Below are 20323 nucleotides of genomic sequence, written 5' to 3' on the forward strand. Positions count from 1 at the left end.
TTGCTTAATCTTGTGATAAAACTGTTAAAATATTTACATGTCAATAATAAAAGACTGTGTACAGTTTGCCAGACACAGCTGTAGTATTAGCTTGCAGGCCTGTGTCACTGAAAGCTAATGTTGGGAGTGACAGATATGGACAGGTGAAGCGTCTTGGTCCAAATTAATGGATAAAAACATCTGACAATAAAATTCATACAGCAAATTTTCTCTTTTAGCTACATTATAGACATAAGTTACATACACAAGGCTTAGCTAATACTACATAACATTAGCAGGCGCTATTTGTAGCACAACTGGTGTACAGTGTACTTTTACTGCTTAGATATATAGGACTTTTTATCTATGAATGTTGTATTAGTGCTCTGTTTAAGACTGTTATCTAAAAAACCCACATTCACTGTTGGTTGTTTTACGACTGTGACTGGATGAGACTGTTTTTTAAGCATTGACTGTATATGAAAGACGGACACAGCCACTGTGAAGTCACTAGTTTGCAGACTATAATTTCAAAGCTTATACAGGCGGTGGACAGAGGTAAAACTGCAAACATCATGTCAGTGTCCAGACATGCTTATAATTACAGTTGTAATTTTGGCTGTAACCATTTAGTGTTTCAAAAGTAGACAAGCTAATGCTAGTGCTGATCTCTTACTGTCTGTGACATTAGCTGGGATGTTTTTTGTTTTTGTTGTGAAAAACTGTTGAAAAGGCTAACTGGACAGAACCAAGCTCACCACATGAATGCTCCGATTCATGTAGCCATGCAGCCACGACCTTTTGCAGAGACATTATATAAGGAGAGGTTATGGCACTCAATAAATTCTGAATTGACAAAGTCTGAAGGACTAAAGATAAAAGGTGTCTATTCAAGATGGAAAATAATATTAATGATAATAAAAAATGGCTGAACCCAAAACATGCTTATGGAAGGACTTCCTAAGGTTTCTAATCAATCTAATGGGTGAGCACAAGAACTTAAGGACAAGATGAAAAAAAAAAATCCAAATATATTTTTGCTCACTTGCATTGAATTAGTTTCATATAATTTAAACATCACAATGTTTGGAGTTTTTGTACTTTAAAAAAAAATTAGACATCAAAAAAGTTTTAGCTGACTAAAGTGGCTGTTTAAGAATGCATGACAGCCTTGATAATTAAAAATATAGGAGCACTGTAAATACATAAATAAATAAATAAATGATAACGTTAAAATTTCAGTCTGACTGATAATGAAACATGTTTTGGTTTGATAAATTGTACTTCATGTTTTCTGTCAATGCAACAGTAAGATAGAGCAACCCCTAACAACAATGGCTAACTCAAAGGCTAACAATGAAACTACAGGCATCTTTCAATGTACAACATCCATCCATCCAATGGACCATCTCTTATATGCAGCCTATATTCTCAAATGATTACAAATCTATATTTTTATAATCCTTAAATATATTCATAAATGTCCATATGCCTCTTCTGTCTCATTCCCCACCCCAAGCTACCTCTTGGATCAGGCCTGGACATCACACAGTTAACATGTTACAGGGATTCAGAGACAGAAAGACAGAGAGCAAGGGCATCGTCCATGAATAGGGAGTATTCAGTGCTGCCTCTGCCTCTTTCCCACAGAGATCAGGCCTGGGCTGGAGTTTCACCCGAGTCTGGCCCGGTGAAATCCTAACCTCTCCCATCACAGACTTTGATTCCCTCTAGAAACACATTATTGATTTCTCTATGCGACCCCTCCATATTTTGTTATTGCTCAGGTGAAAATGGATAACAGGAAAGCTCATATCAGCATGTAGCAGAACAATACCGCATTGTGGCAACTCAGCGCCACTCTACTGAAGAGGACAACTCTGCCTGAAACCGTTCACGGCACCAGTGGCTGTATACAATTATGATCCTGTGCTCAGTCTGTCCTGTGCCAATAATGAATACATGGATACACAAACACAAGATGGGATTGTGAATTAGCTTTCGATAACAGCTGCTGTTGAAAGTGGAGCTCCGCTTGCATAAGCTGCCCACTGTCCTGCTGAGAAAGTCTGCAGCTTCACAGTGATGTCTTGTGTTCGTCAGGCCAGTTTCCCCTAAATAGATGTTGAAAATATGGCTGCATGAAAGAAGATGTAGCATCGCTTTTGTTTTGGTTTCTCTGAAGGGAATAAAGCTCCCTCTCTCGGCTCGTGGGCTGCTTTTTGCCTTTGGGTTGGTGTGTCGGAGAAACTTACGTCAGAGCCTGTTTAAGAATTCACCCCTCAAACTTCAAAGCAAAAGAAAGTAGCTTTGAGTATATTATTACTAACAGTATTCAAAATCTCACTCTTAAGTCCAAGGCATGAAAGATGCGACAATCTGCCTCCCTTCCTCTTTCTCTACCCCTCCTCTATCACGCCTTTAGTCTGGAGTTTTAGTCAGGGAGTTTGCCGTGATGACTCACTGTTGTTGGAGGTGGTTTTTGTTAAGCAGCTTGAGTGACATGCTTGTATTTTTATTTCTTTATTTTCCGCCATTAACAACAGCAATCTGGCTCGTTCAGGAGCACAGATGCAGGCTTTAGATATGGAGACGAACCGCAGATTGCTGTGTGTGATTAGTAATCTCCTGGGTTACGTTCTTGTATTTCTTTTATTTTTTCTACAGTAGAGAGAGCAGGTTGACTGAGTGGTGGAATGTTCACCAGGGAAAGGTGAAGCTGCCGGTATCTGGGCACTGTAAAGCTCACCGTTTAGATGCAATCGAGATATTTTGCAGTCCAACCGTGTTTGCTAATCTCAAGAAGACGACAAAATCAGTCAGTAAAGTGAGCAAACACAGCTCTAAAATAATAACTGGAACTGTATTTTCCACACTATAAGGCGCACTTAAAATCCTTTAATTTTCTCAAAAATCGACAGTGTGCCTTATAATCCGGTGTGCCTTATGTATGAATTCTGGTTGTGCTTACTGACCTTAAACCGATTTTATGTGGTACATGGCGCTCAAAAAAGTGTCAGAAAATGTTTTAGTACGGTTTTGGTAACTTACGAAGACGCACTGCTTGATGGATTGTCGGAGCATTACGGCTAGTCAGGAGCCTTGTGGAGTAATCTGGGTCTAAAACTCTGTCCACTTCAGGTCCTAAAGTCAAACGAACACTGCAGCATCACTGAGACTCTAAATTCTTTCATCTTTAATAAAATGGTCAGCGTTGCTGCTTTACCAGGTATAACAGTTAAGTTTAACATCCAGGAATCCATGAAAACAGCTTTTATTAAATTTAATGGAGCAAGAAGTTAGCAAGAAGTTAGCTCGCTAGTTTCCACCTAAACATGATATAGCATGTTCTGACTGAGAGATTTTGGAAAAATTCAAACGTACAGCTCAGCTATCACTTCCAACGTAAATGAAGACAGAAAACTAAACAGCAGTGACGTTTGTAGGGTTACTGAAGTTGGGCTAGCTGGCATTTAATGATGTGCTACGTGATTGCTAGCAACACAGCTATGTTAGCATAATATAAACAGTGAAGCTGGAGGATGAACGCTAACTTTTTTCCACTTGATAAAAGTTAAGGTGAGGGTTCCTGATGGTTAGAGACAAATGCAATCACATGGCAGGATGCTGTAAACGGACCAAACTTCAGTCAGGAGAACAACTGAGATAATCCATCCACAATACGAGGTTAGTCATTAATATACTGCAACAACATGGGAATAGAGAGAATACAGCATTAATGAATCAATGCAAGAAGAATGAGCTGAGTAAAGTTTGACTTATCTGACTGTTTTGTTTCGCTTAATGCGCCTTATAATCTGTTGTGCGTTATGGTCCGTAAAATACGGTAGACTAAAAAAAAAGCTCTGATTAGAGCATCAAACATATATTTTTTATTATTAATAATGATGGACACAGTGTCCAAGCCTGAAATGTGAAAATAAGTGGAAAGTTCCTTGGGCCTGCATTATTATTCTGTGATTACATTAACAGTGGTTATAGCTTGTACTAACCTGCTTGGCCAACAACAGCTAATGCAGCTTTAAAATAATCCCATTCTTCTCTTTCATTTTTAATTTTGTAAACATGTTGGGACATGTTGTTATCAGATTTGCAAACAAAGATTAAACCAGACAACAAAGCAAGTGATCTATAATGACATTTATTTGCTGCTTGAGGTAGATCATTAATGCAGTCCTTTAAATCTTTGCTACCCTCACTTTTTAATGTTACATTTAGATGTATTAACTTAAACAGCCCTGCTTGCTCAGCGGTAGATTTTCAACATAAACAAGCAGGTTTAAAATGTAAATATAAGATTCCTGCCCTTATTGCTAACCATATTGATTGTGCCTGTAATTGCATCTGAGGAAGTGCTTTTCCTATAGATAATGGTCATTGTGTGTTGCTGGTACTGCTGCTTTAGTAAGTAATGGCAGGCCTTGGAGCAATTATCAATATTACAGCTGATTATGCCAGGATGTGCGCATTGTTTCCTGACACACACAACATCAAGCCAAGCCAACAGAAGGGAGATTGTATGCCTGTGGCCTCATGGACTCATGGCACTATGTCCTGGATTTGACCATGTCACACAGACACACACACACACTCATGTGGTCTATACCGGGGAAAGAATACTCATACGGACCCCGCTCTGAAAGTAGGTTTGCCCAAGCTGTTTGTACTGGCATTGCTCCAGACTACAGCCACTCACGCTGTGACTGAAAGCAGAGGGGGGAAAATACGGAACATTTTATGGAAAAAAAAAAAGGCACAGATAAGATGAACAAACTGTCACAGGGAGAAAGGGCAAACATTACTGAGTTAAGTGTCGAATAGAAAATGCTTACACAACAGAGTTAAGAAACAGGAATAAACAGAGGAAGACCTGGTCAGAGGTGGGGGAGGCAGCACAGAGGGCCATGTTTGGGTTCTTTGACCTCTCGCTTCGATCGGGGCAAATATGTGATTAATGGATTTTCACAGGGACATGAAATCATTTGCCACTTTCCCGTGACATTTTTCCCAATCTCCTTCCAGGCTCCCATTTCAAGGCTGTGGGTATTTCTCCACCCACAGCGTGGGCCATAGCAGACGGTAAACATTGTGCTAAGTAAAAGTCGGATGGGACTCAGCTCAGAGGCAGAAGGTTAGCTGCATCGACGTGTATATGCTCAAGCTTATTTATTAGCACCTCTGTAAGCTGAGGCATACACCAAACTCTTATTAAACACATGCAGTTAACACTTGTTTTTCAAGCTGTGCTGTGAATACATTTCTTTGACAGGCACTGCTTGTTATACAACTATAGAATTACTCAACATTCTTCTGGTTGACTGCTAGGATTTTTACATTTACCAAAGGAGCTTTTTATTTGGGGAACTCCAGGCCTCAGGGACCAGTGTCCTGCAGGTTTTAGATATCACCCTGGGTCAGCACACCTGAATCAAATGATTAGTTCATTATCAGGCCTCTGGGGAACTTCAAGACATGTTGAGGACATAGTTGAGCCATTTAAATCAGCTGTGATGGATCAAGGACACAGCTGATTACCAGCAGGACACCAGCCCTTGAGTTCCCCTACCCTAAGTCATCATTGGTGAGGACAACAGGACTTTTTTGGGGGGGGGGAAAGAATAGTTGTTGATGTGTGTCAGTTGGGAGAATAATTTAAGTAACATTTAGATGTTGTGATTGCCTCTAGTTACCATTAGGATTAGGTTTGGGGTTGTCACTAATTACAGACCTCAAGAGAGCTCGTGAATACAAGGTGGTGGCTGTCACCACAGTGAACATGAATGTGTGGACAAATGTTTTAGTAAAAGTTGTTTTGAAGTTTCTATACACAAAAAACCCCAAACAAAAAAACAAAAAACAAAAACAGTGATGGTGATACTAGTAAAAAGCCAACGTCACTGGGATATATTCACGGTGAACGAAATGTCCAGTAGCTATCGAGCTATTTCTCTTTAGCTGAGGCTACATGTTAAGTCATGCCACTAATGATATATGAATAACTACTGTGAAGGAAAGTTCAACTGTGTGGCATTTCTAATACAGCAGTATTTACTATACTAACCAGGACACAGGAATTTCCCTTTCCTCACAGTGTAAGCTAAGCTGTTGATGCGGATACTGAGTCCCTCAGTCCCACTACCATGTGAGTATTTCCTAACACCAGCAGCTTTGTGGGATTGACACAGCTCGGTTGTATTGTACTGGACTGGCCTTAAGTAGCCTTTTTTATTGTAGAATGTGGTGCAACAAAGAGGCTCATGACGTTGGGGACGGATGGTAAGAGATATGGGAGAAGGTGAACTGACCCACTAAGGTAACATTTCGGAATATTTCGACTTACATGCTGTGACCCACACACCCTGCCTGCAGTCCTCGGTCTAATTCATCCCAAAAGTGTTCTATCAGGTTGGGGTCAGGACTCTGTGCAGGTCAGTCAAGTTCTTCCACACCAAAATTGCTCATCCATGTCTTTCTGGGCCTTGCTTTTTGTAGTGGTGTGCAGTCATGTTGAAACAGGAAGGGGCCATCTCCAAACTAGTTCCACAAAGTTGGGACCATGAAAGTGTCCAGAAAATGCCTCGGCATGCTGAAGCATTAAGTTCTTTTCACTGGAACTTAGGGGCCATAATCCCTCCTCCACCAAACTTTACACTTAGCACAATGTAGTCAGACAAATACTGTTCTCTTGGCAACCACCAAACCCAGACCTTCCCATCGGATTGCCAGAAAGAGAAACGTGATTCGTCATTCCAGAGAACACTGAGATTCCAGTGCCACTGTGTTTTACATTACTGCATCCGACTCTTTACATTGTTCTTTGTGATGTAAGGCTGGGAACCAATTCCATGGAGCTCTCCGCGCACTGTTCTTGAGCTAATTTTGAAGGCCACATTGTGGCTGAGTGGGTGTCGTTCCCGTTTCTTCTTCTTTGTTATAATACCACTAACAGTGGACTGTGAAATATTTAGTAAAGGTGAATAATTAGTCAAGAGAAAATTTCACAACTTGACTTGTTGCACAGATGTCATTCCATCACAGTACCACACTGGAATTAATCTCCTGAGAGTGACCCATTCTTTCAAAAATGCATGCTTGATTTTATCCACCTGGGGCCATGAAAGTGATCGTAACACCTGAATTCAGTCATTTGGAATGGTGATTAAATACTTTTGGAAATGTAATGTCTGTTCCTCCTTTGCAGTGCGGACACGCATGTCCAAACATGTGCATGTTAGGCTATAAATGAGAGCATGAATGGTTGTCTGTTCGTCCTGTGACAGCTGGAGTACGTTCATTCCCTCGAAGAATCTGAATTAAATGAGCAGAAGAAAACATGACTGGATGGATAGATGTAAGAGAATTTATGAGAATGTAAAAAAATTCTTCTAGCTTGAAAAAAGTTATCTAAAGACTTCTTTTTTCTTTGTGCTCACCTAAAATGATGAGCATAAACATCCCTTTCTCTTTAATAATGTACTTACTAGTTTGATGATTTATAGCTAACTTTTTTCTTTTGATGAGAACGATTCAAATACAAATGAGTTAATTTAAACATGTCATCTAAATATATAAACTCTTAGTTAGCCATGCTAAAAAGTAAAATAGCATCTGTACTCCCACTAAAAACACAAGTGATAGTTTTTTTTTTTCTGCGATGGCAGACGTGTGGAGGTGAAGTAAGGACCCAAGTGCAGGCAGAAGTTGATATGAGAAGTGAATTTATTTAAGTGGAGATGGTGAGGACAGGAACTAAGAAATACCTAAACTGGGAAAACCTACACACATGAAAAACTCACGGGATGACATGCAAAGGAACACAGGAAGAAACAGTGAGGCTCGGGCAGACATCACAGATGAATCGGCAAACAGGGAGCTGGACACGGGAGGGAAACACAGCCGGGAGAAATCAGAGCTGACGAGACAAGGGCGCAAAGCAGAATACACTAACATAAGACACAGACCTTCAAAGTAAAACAGGAAGTATACAGGGACAGCCTGGAGGAAGAAAGAGAATATGGAGGAGCACATGATGGGATGAGAAAACAGAACACAAGGAGTGGGAACACGGCACCAGAACTAACACCACAATATAAACACAGACACACAGGAGGCACGAGGAGAACCTATTCAGGGAACTAAACTAGAACACTAGACACTGTGGAATAAACCACGATGAACAAAGAAAATCTTAAACATGAATCACAATACAAAATTATAAAGACACAGGGAACTCAAAACACTGGGTTGAGAGACCCAGGACCCTGACAGGTCTAGGTTGTTTGGACTTTATTTGAATTTGTCTCTAACCTATGCTAATTTGCCTCCCAGCTCTGTACTTGTATGTAATCTGCAGTCATGAGACTGGTCCATCCTTACTCCTCAGCGCTGGTCGGATATTTAAGAAAGCACATTTCCCAAGTGTTACACCATTACTTAAACTTCCAGTGTGCAGATGGTGTGAGTGTTATGTGCTCGAATGTTGAGAAATCCGTCTCTGCCACCACTGCAGTACAGCAGAGGCGAATGTCATTTTTCAATGCTCAAAGCTATGACAAATAATACCCTGCCAACATTTTTTTTTCCCGGGACCATTTTGAGGATCTATTTCTTCAGTTGAAAGTAAACAAAAACTCTATCTCAGAACCCAGGCATGCAAAACCATCTGCATGGGTGGGTAAATACCACCCGATATAGAGATATGTTTGAAAGTAATATAAGTGAATTGACTCGTCAACCATGTAACAAGCATTGTTTACGCAAGCATCGGAATAAAGTTATGAACGTTTAGTCTAATTAGACCAAATGCTGCTAAAGGACTGGGTCTTTATCATTAAGGTGTAATACAGAAAGGTGTTGCTTTTACATTAATCATCTAAACGAATTGATTTGACCGCTTTGACTATTCACCCCTGCGCTTTCTGATTACTGGGCTGAATCGCACAGAGTAGCAATTTCGAGCCAAAGAGCAATGTCACAATTACTCTCCTCCCCCTTTCCCTGGAGATTACAACATTGAGCTGCTGATGCAGTTGCGTTCAGTACAGATCGGGCCTCTGAAACACTCCTTTTTCTGCACCGCGGCTCTTTTTTGTGTTCTCACGCTCTTTTTCGCCCAGCCTATCACCTTTCTCCATTTCTATGAAAGGACATCCATCAGCGAAATATGGCTCCACCTTCTCTTGTTACCCCAACAGCACTGTGTCAGCTCTCCAAGTCAGAGAGCACAGACTGCTGCTTGTGCTGCCGAGAAGGTTAAAAAAAAACGCACACTCCAATGCCGTGCGTGTTTATCGTTAGCAAAATTATCTTCTTAAATGATAATTATCCTGTTATGGACATTTACAACACTTATATAGACAGAAGCACTCTTTGGCCTCTCTGCACATGAAAGATCATGACTTCAGGCTCATTATTCCATCTCATCCGCGTCAGCTGCTTATGAAGGCAGAACGAAGCAATCACATTTGTCTCCGTGGCCCATCCTTCCTCCTCTGCTTTTCAAAGTGGTGAAAAAAAAAATCCCCATTGCCATTTAAGAGATGAGATCTGACATTTGTCAGAAAAATAGCACTTGAGTGCTACTCTAACTGTGGAAGAGCATGGGGTAATGTGTAAGAATAGTTGCCATGACTACACTGACATCATTTCTGGCAAACAGAATTGAAGGCTTCTCAATAGAGGAGCTGTGCATATTTGTTAACAGCCTGTGTTTCGAGGATATCTTCGAGGCTCGTAGATGCAAATGTTTTTGTTAATATCCTCCGATGACGATGATGATGCACGGTGTTCACATAACCTGACATCATCCGTAGCAGTGCCTGCCCAGGGAAGGATCTCACCCACGTAGATGAGGGGAAAAGACAGAAATCTGTTTTAAGGAGTGCGCAGCAGGTGTGGGGGAGAAGGTTATAGTCCAAATGGAAGAAGAGCAGTGGCGGGTGAGTTGAGGTGGAGGAGGGCTAAAATACAAATCAAAATGACAGGGACAGCCTGCCTACAGTAGCACACTCCATTCAGTATTCATGGGTATGTGGCACATTCCTGTCGCAATGGATGGCTCTCAGTCTAAAACCCATTCTATCCACAAGCCTTGGCTGTTCATTTCAGAGCATAATTGAATTTCTCAAAAAGTCGATCTGACTGCAAGGGCACAGCTTTGCCATGTAGCGTGCCGCGTGCGCCAGGCCGGCAGCAAAAAGTGATCTTGTCTCCGCGCCATGCCCATGTTATTAAGCTTAATGCAACTCTGTTCTGTTCTGCTGCCTGATTCATGACACAGCACCCGGCATGCTAAACATAATCCCCCGACATGAAACCAAATAGCAGAGCAGAATGGTATTTAAATAGGAGGAGTGCAGCTGATCCCCTATTGTGTAACCTTCCTTGTCCTCCAGATGGCTTGATATGAATCTTTCCAGGGGTCAAAACACTGCAACCCGGCTCAAATGTGAAACCGCTGGGTGCTATGTGGCATGAATATGCTCATTATTCCACATAAACATGGCCTTAACCCCCCCTAACCTCCCATCCTCCCACTCTGCAGATGCACGGTAAGCTTAGAGGCTCAGACTCAGAGAAATGTCTGTGTTTATCCATGCATGTAGGCATGAGAGTACATCTGGGGAGGGAGGAGGGACAAATATTACCAGTGCATATATTGATGACATTCCTGGCACTGGTGTGAAAAAGAACTCTCTGGCCTCCCCCCGCTTACATTTGTAAACAACTCAAGAGGAAGCGGCACGTAATACCCGATCCCCACGCACTCCACCCTCAAGAAGGCTGTCATGTACTGCCGCAAGGACTCATTTTCTAAACTTTTAGATGCTTAACCTGCGTAAACACACGTGTAAAAATCAGCTCTGCCTGCTTTCTTCATCGCAGTGGAGTGCTTAAAGACTGTCATTCCTTTGAATTTAGGAAGAAGAATAAAGCAGATGCTTGTGCGTGTGTGCATGAAGCTATAAATTCCAGTGTGCAGCGTAATCTTAGATTGCCATCACTACAGAGCTGCAATGAATACTAATTGAGCATCACCTCCTCTTCTGTGGGTAAGACTGCATTTCAGTAACGTGGCAGTATAACTTCAGTTCCATGGAGGATCGCATCTATTTAGCATCTAAATATGCAACAAAATCATATTTACAGACACCTAAATAGGTCCACAATTCCACACGGGTATTGCTTATCTTTCCACACTTAATTGAGCCATAATGCTGAGCACATTAAAAAGGTTGTGACAGTCATCTCCTAGAAATCAACCAGTGAGCTAATGTTTGAAAGTAGAGCCATCTCTAACAGCTGAGTGAATCATTAGATAAGGTGGAACTGCGCTCTCTAACATAGGTAAACAAGTTTTGTAAAAATGCGTTTAATGCCAAGACTGTATGTAAAGGATGGACACTTTGACATCACCCGCTGCCCTGCACATTGTGAAGCCCGAATGCTGGCCGTTTGCCTGCCGCCATATTTGTTTTGTAGAGCCAAAACTGACAAGGGTGGAGTGCTCTTAAGTTATCACTTAATATTTGCAAGTTTGGTTAGCAAGCTCCACACTAACACAGTGGAAGAATTGAACTGAAATGCAGATTTCTTGAAAGGTTCAAGTGTACATGAGGACATAAAAATTTGTCAGATAATTCTATCAAAGATATAATCTTTTTATTGTGGGCGTGGATTGACTCATTTTTGAAGCCAGCCTCAAGTGGCCAGTGGATGAACTGCAACTTTCCTGTTGAAAGTGCCATGCTAAATTAAAACATGTAAATGAATTAATCTGAGGCACAGCATTTAATGAAGAACAAATAGCTCTGAGGGATGTAAATCGATTCCCGACTACTCCAGTCTGCATGTCAAAGTATCCTTGGGTAAGATACTGAAACATGAAGTGTAAGTGTGTATGCTCAGGTATAGAAAAAGGCACTTATATGTGTTTGTTACTGGGTGAACGAGACTTGCAGTAAAAAGCACTTAGAGTTCTGAGTTGAATATGTAAGGAGAATTACATACCAGTATACATACTGATCCATTCACCATTTACCAGTCATTAGTTTGGTTTGCTGTGATGGACCAGGGTTTATCTGGCCTAATTCTATGGCAGGATAAGAACCCTATGACCGTGGATTGGATGAGTGGTTAAGAAAATCAATGAGAGGATAGTTTAGTTCATCATATGGATACAATTTGACTGCATGATGACACTAATTCCAACTCCATGGCGCTTTAATACAAACAGTAGCATTGCAGGAACAAAGTGTACATATGCTGTGCTTGCACCCTATAGGTTCTCTTATTTGGCACTAAATCCAGTATTCAAATGCTTTAGCTGTTGGTTGCAATGAGCTCCAGTGAGATATAACTTCTGTCTGTGTTGCTAAATGTTCAGTAGCTAGTCACCAGCTTGCTCTGTTAAGTATTTGCTATGGAATGGGTATCACAAGGTACAGTCTAACAAAGCTTTTTCAATTCACACAGATACCTTTCTGCCAGAAATCACACTAAAGAGGGACAGTGAGAGTAAGACTTAAGGGTACACACACACACACACACACACACACACACACACACACACACACACACACACACACACTAATCCCTTGTTAACATAAAAATATTGATTATGGCTGCTTTAATAAAAAACATGCTTTGGTTGCTGTTCCTGTTAAACATCAATATTTATGCTGCTGTTACCAAAAGGGCAAAAAAAGGCTGAATTAAAAAGATATTAATCTGAGGCACAGCCTTTAATGAAGAAGTAATGGAAATGTAAAAGTCGGTAGTTGTTAGCGCAGCCTATTCATTTCAAATGATACCTTTTTATTTTCTGCTAAAAACACAACCAGCTGAAAAAGAAATACAGCTCAAAGAGTTACTATAACTTGAGATTGAAAGGGGTTATAAAAAAGTCAGTTTTTTTCCTCCCTACAGGTAAAAATTCAGAAAACAAGATCGAAAGGAAGCCCTCGTGTGAGGCATGAAAGAGTAAATCGTTGTTCAGAAGAGTGTTTGAGCTTTGAAGTCTGCTGGTAAGAACAGGGTCTAATACATCTATCCAAGCCATCTCAGTGTTAGTCCAATAACCAAAAGAAATGAATGCAGCCTGTGAAACATTTCATTATACACCACGTTCACATGAGCATTGCTTTTGTGCCAGTTCTATTAATTTCATGTGCCAAAAGCCACTTTCTTCCCATAAAACGTGGTCTTTGGAGCATTTTTTATTCATATTGTTGCACTAAGGAAGCAAATAGTGGCAGATATTCTTCTGCCCAGTGTTGCATTTCATTCTATCTCAGATATCAATCACATAAGGTTACGCATAACAAATTAAAATCCATTGAGTGCATCTGGAAATTTATCTCGTGTGCAGCCGCAAAGCCAGAGAGGAAGAAAGGATTTCACGGCTTTGTGAAGAGAAGTGCTGAAAAACTTTGATGTGGACTTCACTTAAAAAAAAAATCTGCACGAATCACGCTAAAACATCTTACTTCATTAACTGTGTTTACCTCCGGGTTCCAGCCAGGCAGACTTGCAACAAGAGGAGGAAACTTTCCCTGCGCTCCAGATCCATACTCTAGTGGAGAATAACAAATAAGTCATTGTTAAGCACGGTGTGGGGCTATTTTTCCACCTGTCCACCGCCAAAACTAACACTTGTGTATCGAGTATACACAGTGGGAGGATAGGCAGGCCCTTCTTTTGGTACGGCGCTGGAGACACGTATTTCTTGCTGAAGAGTGATGCAGTTGAGTGCAAATTGAAACATGCCAGAACATTTGGTCATAGTCGCACATTTTCTGTGCTTTGAAAAGGGGAGGGTTAAAAAAAAAAACGAAACCCAAAGCCTGCCCTGCTCTGGTGGCCTTGATGTGTCTCCAAGGCCCCCACGGTGTGTTTAGTTTCTGGTCGGGTCATCCATCACACATGCTCCTCGTTGGTGGGTGGGGGCTCATCTCTCACCCCTGCTGAGTCTCAATCTGGAGGCTGGAAGAACTCTCCATTGTGCCCGCAGCACCCTGCAGCCCTCTGGCTATGATCTGACTGCATTTTCTAGCGCTGTTTATGGTGCTGGGATGTGATGCTGGGCTAAACATCAAACGTCCTGTTGATAAGCCACAATTAACCTCTGAGTGGACACATGGGTTAACTTATACGTGATTTTTAAGAGATTATTTTTAGAAACAAGTCACGAGTAAGAAATGAAGTAATCAGCAATACAAATACACACTTTATTAGAAATGAATTTTATATATATCTGAACAGGGAACGAGAACAGGAATGTGTCTATTTTTTATTACTGCTATATGATTTGGCATGGTACATACTCAAACAACAGACTATCTAAATGAATTATGATTGATTCAGATCAATTGTATACGCCTCTGAAATTATATTGACTTCCCTGCTGTTCCCTCTAGAGAGCCTGTAAGCAGCTGGCAGCTATAAATCAGCTTTCAGATTTAACAGACATGGCATACAGCACTGAGTGGGATATTTTTTGAGTCAGGAAGAGATACTTTTGTTTCTCAGTCATTTCCCCCCTTTCTAAAGAACAGTCTGTCCTCTCTCCCTCCTCCTCTCTTACTCTCCTGCCCCTCTCCCTCCCTCACAGCTGTATAATTCATGTGGCATTGTATTTATTGTGCAAACATGGGAGTGCGGGAGCCCATGTTAGGTAAGAGCAGAGTGTGGCGTCAAACACCTTGGGTCTGACAGCGGAGAGTGTAAGCCCTGCACTGCACAGCTGCTAAAAACAAGTAGCCTGCACGTAGGCAGGAGAGCAGCCAGGATTCAATGTGTAACTAATGAATTTCACAGTCCACAGGCATTATAATGAAGAGAATTCAATGGCAGGGACACAGATTGAAAAATGATATAGCATTATTATTTTAATTTTACAATTACAAAATCTGTTTTGTTTGAATTGTGTTGTTTAATAGTAAGAGAATGCTGTTCAGCAAGGTTTACACTCAAGGAACATCAAAATGTCATTGGTGAGGAGCAGGGAACAAAGCCAGTGACAGGTGTGTCCCTCCGCCACAGTGGTTATCCTAGCTTCCTTTAACCCTGTAGTGGCAGAAGTGGTGCCAAGTGTGGTCTCATTTCAGCCTTGTTCCTCGCTCTCAGCAATAACTATACTGACTATTCGAAATTCTAATCATAATAAATATAACCAGCAGTACGTTTTATGCACAACTGAGCACAATCACTGAAATGTAGAACCCTCAAGAGCATATGTCACATAAAACAGACAGTCAGTGTCAGTTCTTTACCTTTCAGCCATGCAGGTATTATATTTTTAATAGTTTTTGTTTTAAAAAAAATCATATTTCTCCGCACGGGTTTCAAATGGTTTTTAGTTAATACCCTTTCTCCGATAAAGTAGTCCATAACAGATGAAAGGCAAACCACTACCGTAAATAGAACCCTGTGTTTGACTGAACACAAAATCATCCAGTCACAGCTTTAGTTGGTGTGGTTGTTCATGACGACGAAGCGCTCGGCCAATAGAAGCGCGTTACTGGGTGTTGACCCCTGTGAGCCGCATCACCACCCCATTCCATGTCCGTGGCGGAGGACTACTATAAAAACAAACAAGCCCAAGTTTTAAAGGGCAGAGTTGTAAAAACTCCCAGGCTGTGGGGAGTAAGCTTGGAAGCCTGCAAATCGGAATTCAACTGTAACCCCACGAAAGAAAGAAAATCGCCTGGAGCGCTACAATATTTTCCATCTTCTTTAGAAAGTGACACTAGAAGCTGTGTAGATTCTAGCGTTTGCTGGAGCGGACTCTGGTTTGTGCAAGAAGGACCTGCTGATTCCATGTAAGGTAAATATTAACGTAACGTCAATTTCTCGGACTCTGACACAGCCGTGCATCACTCCTCCTATATCTCTTGTTAGTTTTCTAAGTGTCGCAGTCAGTGATGTTATTAAACGAAAGTATTTTTGTCGAGTATGCGAGCTGTAGCTTCCTAGCTAATTAAAATGCTACACCGCTTGGTGTCGACCAGAGTCCGGCTAAAACGCCAATTTCCATCTTATGTTGCCGTTAACAGTGACATTGACTGTCTCTTACGATCGACTTTCATTGTGCGCATATCTTGCGGTTGGCACACGCGATGTCACCGCGAGGTAATGCTGATAAGCAGCTGGGCGAGCTAAACATTAACACTATCTGCCTTCTTGATAGCTAGCTTGCCACATTTCAGTTCACACCCATCATTAAGTTGGCCAGCTAATGCTAGGTGGACGACAGCGACAGAGCGACGGGGTGAGAAAGCGGACAGTATGTGTATACAGCGCTGACAGGGTCACGTACGCTCTTGCTCTGCTGTAACAGAGGGTTTTATGGCCGTGGTTAGACTTTGAATGATGATTATGTAACAATTCTCCTCGCGAGTGTGTACGTGCTCCTCTACCTACTGTAGCTCAGCAGGGGTGAAAGTGCTGGAATAGCCCGGCTGGGTTATTTAAAATGACGCTTATCCAACTAAAGAAGGCTGGAGTTTGTCTAAACATGTCCAGTGCGAATAGGAAGCGATCGAAAATCCGTCTCACTATTGACACCTGCCATTACATCCACCGCCCTCTGCAGAGGTCAACCATGGGTGCACTTATCTGTCACACTAGACCGCTGGGGAGCATGCACTGCTGACACCATCTGAGTCAGTGGCCTGTATGTATTTATAGCTGTTGTACAGCTGCGATGCCAGCACTGCTGTGCAGAGAGGGGGAGGAAGTGGATAGTGATTAAAATGTTTTTGTTTTGTTTTTAAATGGGGCCCAAACTGATAACTGTTTTGCTTTGCTTGTGTTATGCTGTGAACAGCTGCACATCTATAACTCGTCCCCTTTTCTTTCCATTTCAGGGTCCTGACTTCGACTCTGCTGCAGGACGTATATTTGTTTCGGCAACGCGTGCTGAGCTTTTTCATTACACTCATCACTGCTGCCTTGGAGGTTTTTTGCAACGCTTTGTGGGAGGAAAAAGCAAACCTGTGACAGTAAAAGAAGCCCTCTTGCCACTGAAAGCAGCTATGCAGCTTGAAATTCAAGTAGCCCTCAACTTTATTATTTCCTATTTATACAACAAACTCCCTCGACGACGAGTAAATATCTTTGGCGAAGAGCTTGAGAGGCAGCTGAAGAAAAAATATGAAGGCCACTGGTATCCGGATAAGCCATACAAAGGGTCAGGGTTCAGGTGCATCCATGTAGGGGAGAAGGTGGACCCCGTGGTGGAGCAGGCAGCCAAAGAGAGCGGGCTGGATATCGAAGACGTCCGGAATAATCTTCCTCAGGACCTTAGCGTGTGGATTGACCCGTTTGAGGTTTCCTACCAGATCGGGGAAAAGGGACCGGTTAAGGTGCTGTATGTGGATGATAACAATGAAAATGGCTCAGAGTTGGACAAGGAGATCAAGAACAGCTTTAATCCTGAGGCCCAGGTCTTCATGCCAATCAGCGACCCTGTCGGGGCTTCTTCAGAGTCCAGCTCCCCCTCCCCTCCTTTTGGGCAGTCTGCTGCGGTAAGCCCATCTTTTATGCCACGCTCCACCCAGCCCTTAACCTTCACCACTGCCACCTTCGCCGCCACCAAATTTGGCTCCACTAAGATGAAGAGCAGCGGACGCAGTAACGGCAACAGCGGCAGTAGCAGCAAGGTGGCCCGCACCTCCCCTACCAACAACCTTGGTCTGAATGTCAACACCCTATTGAAGCAGAAAGCCATCTCCACCTCCATGCACTCGCTGTACGGGCTCGGCCTGAGTCAGCAGCAGCAGCAGCAGAAAGCCTCTGCTCTCTCTCCCAACGCCAAGGAGTTTGTGTTCCCCAGTCTCCAGGGCCAGTCCAGCCCTGGAGCAGTGTTCCCCGGGGAGGGCTCCCTGGGGCTTGGCCCACTGCAGTACAACAATGCCTTTGACATGTTTGCAGCCTACGGAAGCCTCAACGACAAGTCTCTTATGGATGGCCTCAACTTCAGTCTGAGCAACATGCAGTATTCTAACCAGCAATTCCAGCCAGTCATGGCTAACTAAGCTCATCATCAGAAGATGCTATTTATGAATGACGGTGGCTCAAAAAGAAGGAAAAACAAAACGCACACTTAGAAACTGGACTTTAAGGATGTAGTGTCTAGTCAATAAAGCGCATGTGCCCAAGGGTGTTTTGACCACGCCCCCTTGAGTTAGTTTCTACTAAAAGCTTGTTGTACAAACACATCCAAGCTTGGTTACTTCAATTCAACATGCATCATTGTTTTTCTTGATTTCTTTTTGCCAACCAAGCACAAAGTTTTTTACTATGTTGAGGAAAATAACTTTAAAATAAAGTTAAAAAAAAAAAATTATAAAAAAATACAAGCTTCAAGTTCTGGCCTCTTACAGTATTTTACAGGTAGTAAGACAAGGCTGATTTTTATGAATTGGCACTTCTAAGTGGGGTTACTTGGTCTTTTTCTAATTGTATAATTTAATTTAGTACAGAGTTTGTAAGATATCAGAGTATATATTGTTTCTATGACATGGTGTTGCATTTATATCTTTTTACTACTCCAGTGATCTGTGATGGCTGCAGCAGCTTTTCCTTATTTTTCTTTCTTTTTTTAAAAAGATAATTGTTAAAGAAATCCATCTTTAAAAAAAACAAACTATACATCAAATATTCTGAAGATTGTGTACAGAGTATTCCTTAGTGGTGGAAGTAAAGTGTAGGAATATTTGCTTTTTTCTGGAAGATGAATTGTATTTTCTGTTAAGAGGTTAAAAGATTTTGCTATACTATGGACAAAATGTAATCGTATGAATATTAATTTTGTACCTACATTGTGCAATACTTGATAAAAAAACAAAAACATTAAGGTATAACAAAGTATTTTGAGTCAGTGTCTTACATGTCAAGAGGGACTGAAATAGTTTATATTGTTAAGTTTGTATTAAATGCTTAAAAATTATATGCTTGTCTTTATTTTTTTTAATTTCATATTTGCACCCTGGTCTTTTTAATAAAATAAACTACAGTTGAACATGATCTGTGGGATATGGACTTATTTATTACCTCTTATATGCAGACTTGTCTTTAATATTTAGCGTGTGTGAATGGCTATGGTGGTGCTGCCCTATCAAAGGGTAACAAGGTTAAAACTGGCAGTCAACTTTGGATTAGTTTATGATCTGTTATTGTCTTTGTCATCATGGCTGTGAAGATGGGTGGAGTGTGTTTTTTCTGTGTGTGCATGTGTCACAGCAGAATGAAATGTCACACAAATAGAAATGTCACCCAGCTTGTCTTTCATTTTGAGGAATGTTTGGGTTAGTGTCACTATAATAAAGGAAAACAAGTGTTGCTCTGGTTAGTGACTTGATTGCACAGACAAAGGCAATGACTGATATCATGTTCCTGTTTTAGCTAGCTAAAATGGAGATGGGCTTTAACATTTGAGTGTGATTGCTTGATCTTTGAGTTCCCAAGAGAGCGGGATTTCAGAACTTTTAATACCTTGCTTGCTTTTCCCACATATTAAGGCAGTGTCCCACATTTTGATCGGGTCTGATGTTCAAAAGTCAACATTGCTCGACAGTCTGCTTTTTATCCAGTGGTTGTAAAGAATGCAGAAAGCATCACAATAAAACGAAAATTCAGTTACAACGATTGGAAAGCTAATTATAATGACACGAGGCCAGGAGAGGAGAATTCTCAGAGTTTATGCTCAGCTTCGTTTCAGGTTTAGTCATTTACCCGCCCTGCTGAGACCCTGCGTCTGCATATGGAGATATTAAATTTTGACTTTTCTGCACCTTATACTTCACTATGCTTAATAAAGGGTTTTACCCTGTATTAAAATTGCGATTTTTTTGTGTTATACTTTAAAATTCAGATGACGACAGCATTATTAGCCTCCCTATAAAAAATTAATGTTAAAAAGAGTATTCCCCAAGTGCTGTCAAGCAGAGCAAGGAATATTTAACACAGCTGTTCCAAACATCCTAGTATCATTTTCGACGCTTACGTTATTTTTACTTTGAAAGGCGTGTTGGGAAATCTCTCAAATTTCTTCTGGCGGGGACTTTCATCTTCAGTTCAGCTCACTGATTTTCAGTAGGATTAAAGTCATGTCAGTAACCTTCACCTTGGTCTTCTGGAACCAGGAGCAGCAAACGTTTTGGGTCGTTGTCGTGTTGAAAGACAAAGCGACGATCCATACCCAGCGTTTCCAGTATGCGTAGTCTTTCCACAGGTTTGTCCTTAGCATAGTTCAGTCTGGCTTGAAGTCTTTGAAATCTTTTGCTTTCTATCTCTGCCGGGCTTGTTCTGTACTCGTCTT

General features: G+C 41.5%; 1 protein-coding gene across 2 annotated transcripts; it reads left to right on the plus strand.

The window, feature by feature from the left end:
* The first annotated feature begins 15578 nt into the window (after positions 1-15578).
* tob1b (transducer of ERBB2, 1b) lies at positions 15579-19029 on the plus strand. 2 transcript variants are annotated; one of them, XM_005923789.3, is made up of 2 exons: positions 15579-15821; positions 16869-19029. In XM_005923789.3, exon 2 carries the CDS (start codon positions 17037-17039, stop codon positions 18036-18038), a length of 1002 nt encoding a protein of 333 aa, XP_005923851.1. In that variant the 5' UTR covers positions 15579-15821; positions 16869-17036; the 3' UTR covers positions 18039-19029. The 2 variants fall into 2 exon arrangements, with proteins under 2 accessions (XP_005923851.1, XP_005923850.1); XM_005923788.3 differs by having other exon boundaries at positions 15592-15826.
* Positions 19030-20323: the final 1294 nt, after the last annotated feature.

The sequence above is a fragment of the Haplochromis burtoni genome, unplaced genomic scaffold (genome assembly GCF_018398535.1).
Source record: "Haplochromis burtoni strain Fernald_Lab_line unplaced genomic scaffold, NCSU_Asbu1 Contig_71, whole genome shotgun sequence".
Taxonomy (NCBI): domain Eukaryota; kingdom Metazoa; phylum Chordata; class Actinopteri; order Cichliformes; family Cichlidae; genus Haplochromis; species Haplochromis burtoni.

Bases quoted from the DNA above. Each gene is read 5' to 3' on its own strand.
- tob1b (XM_005923789.3), top strand. From the start codon at position 17,037: ATGCAGCTTGAAATTCAAGTAGCCCTCAACTTTATTATTTCCTATTTA.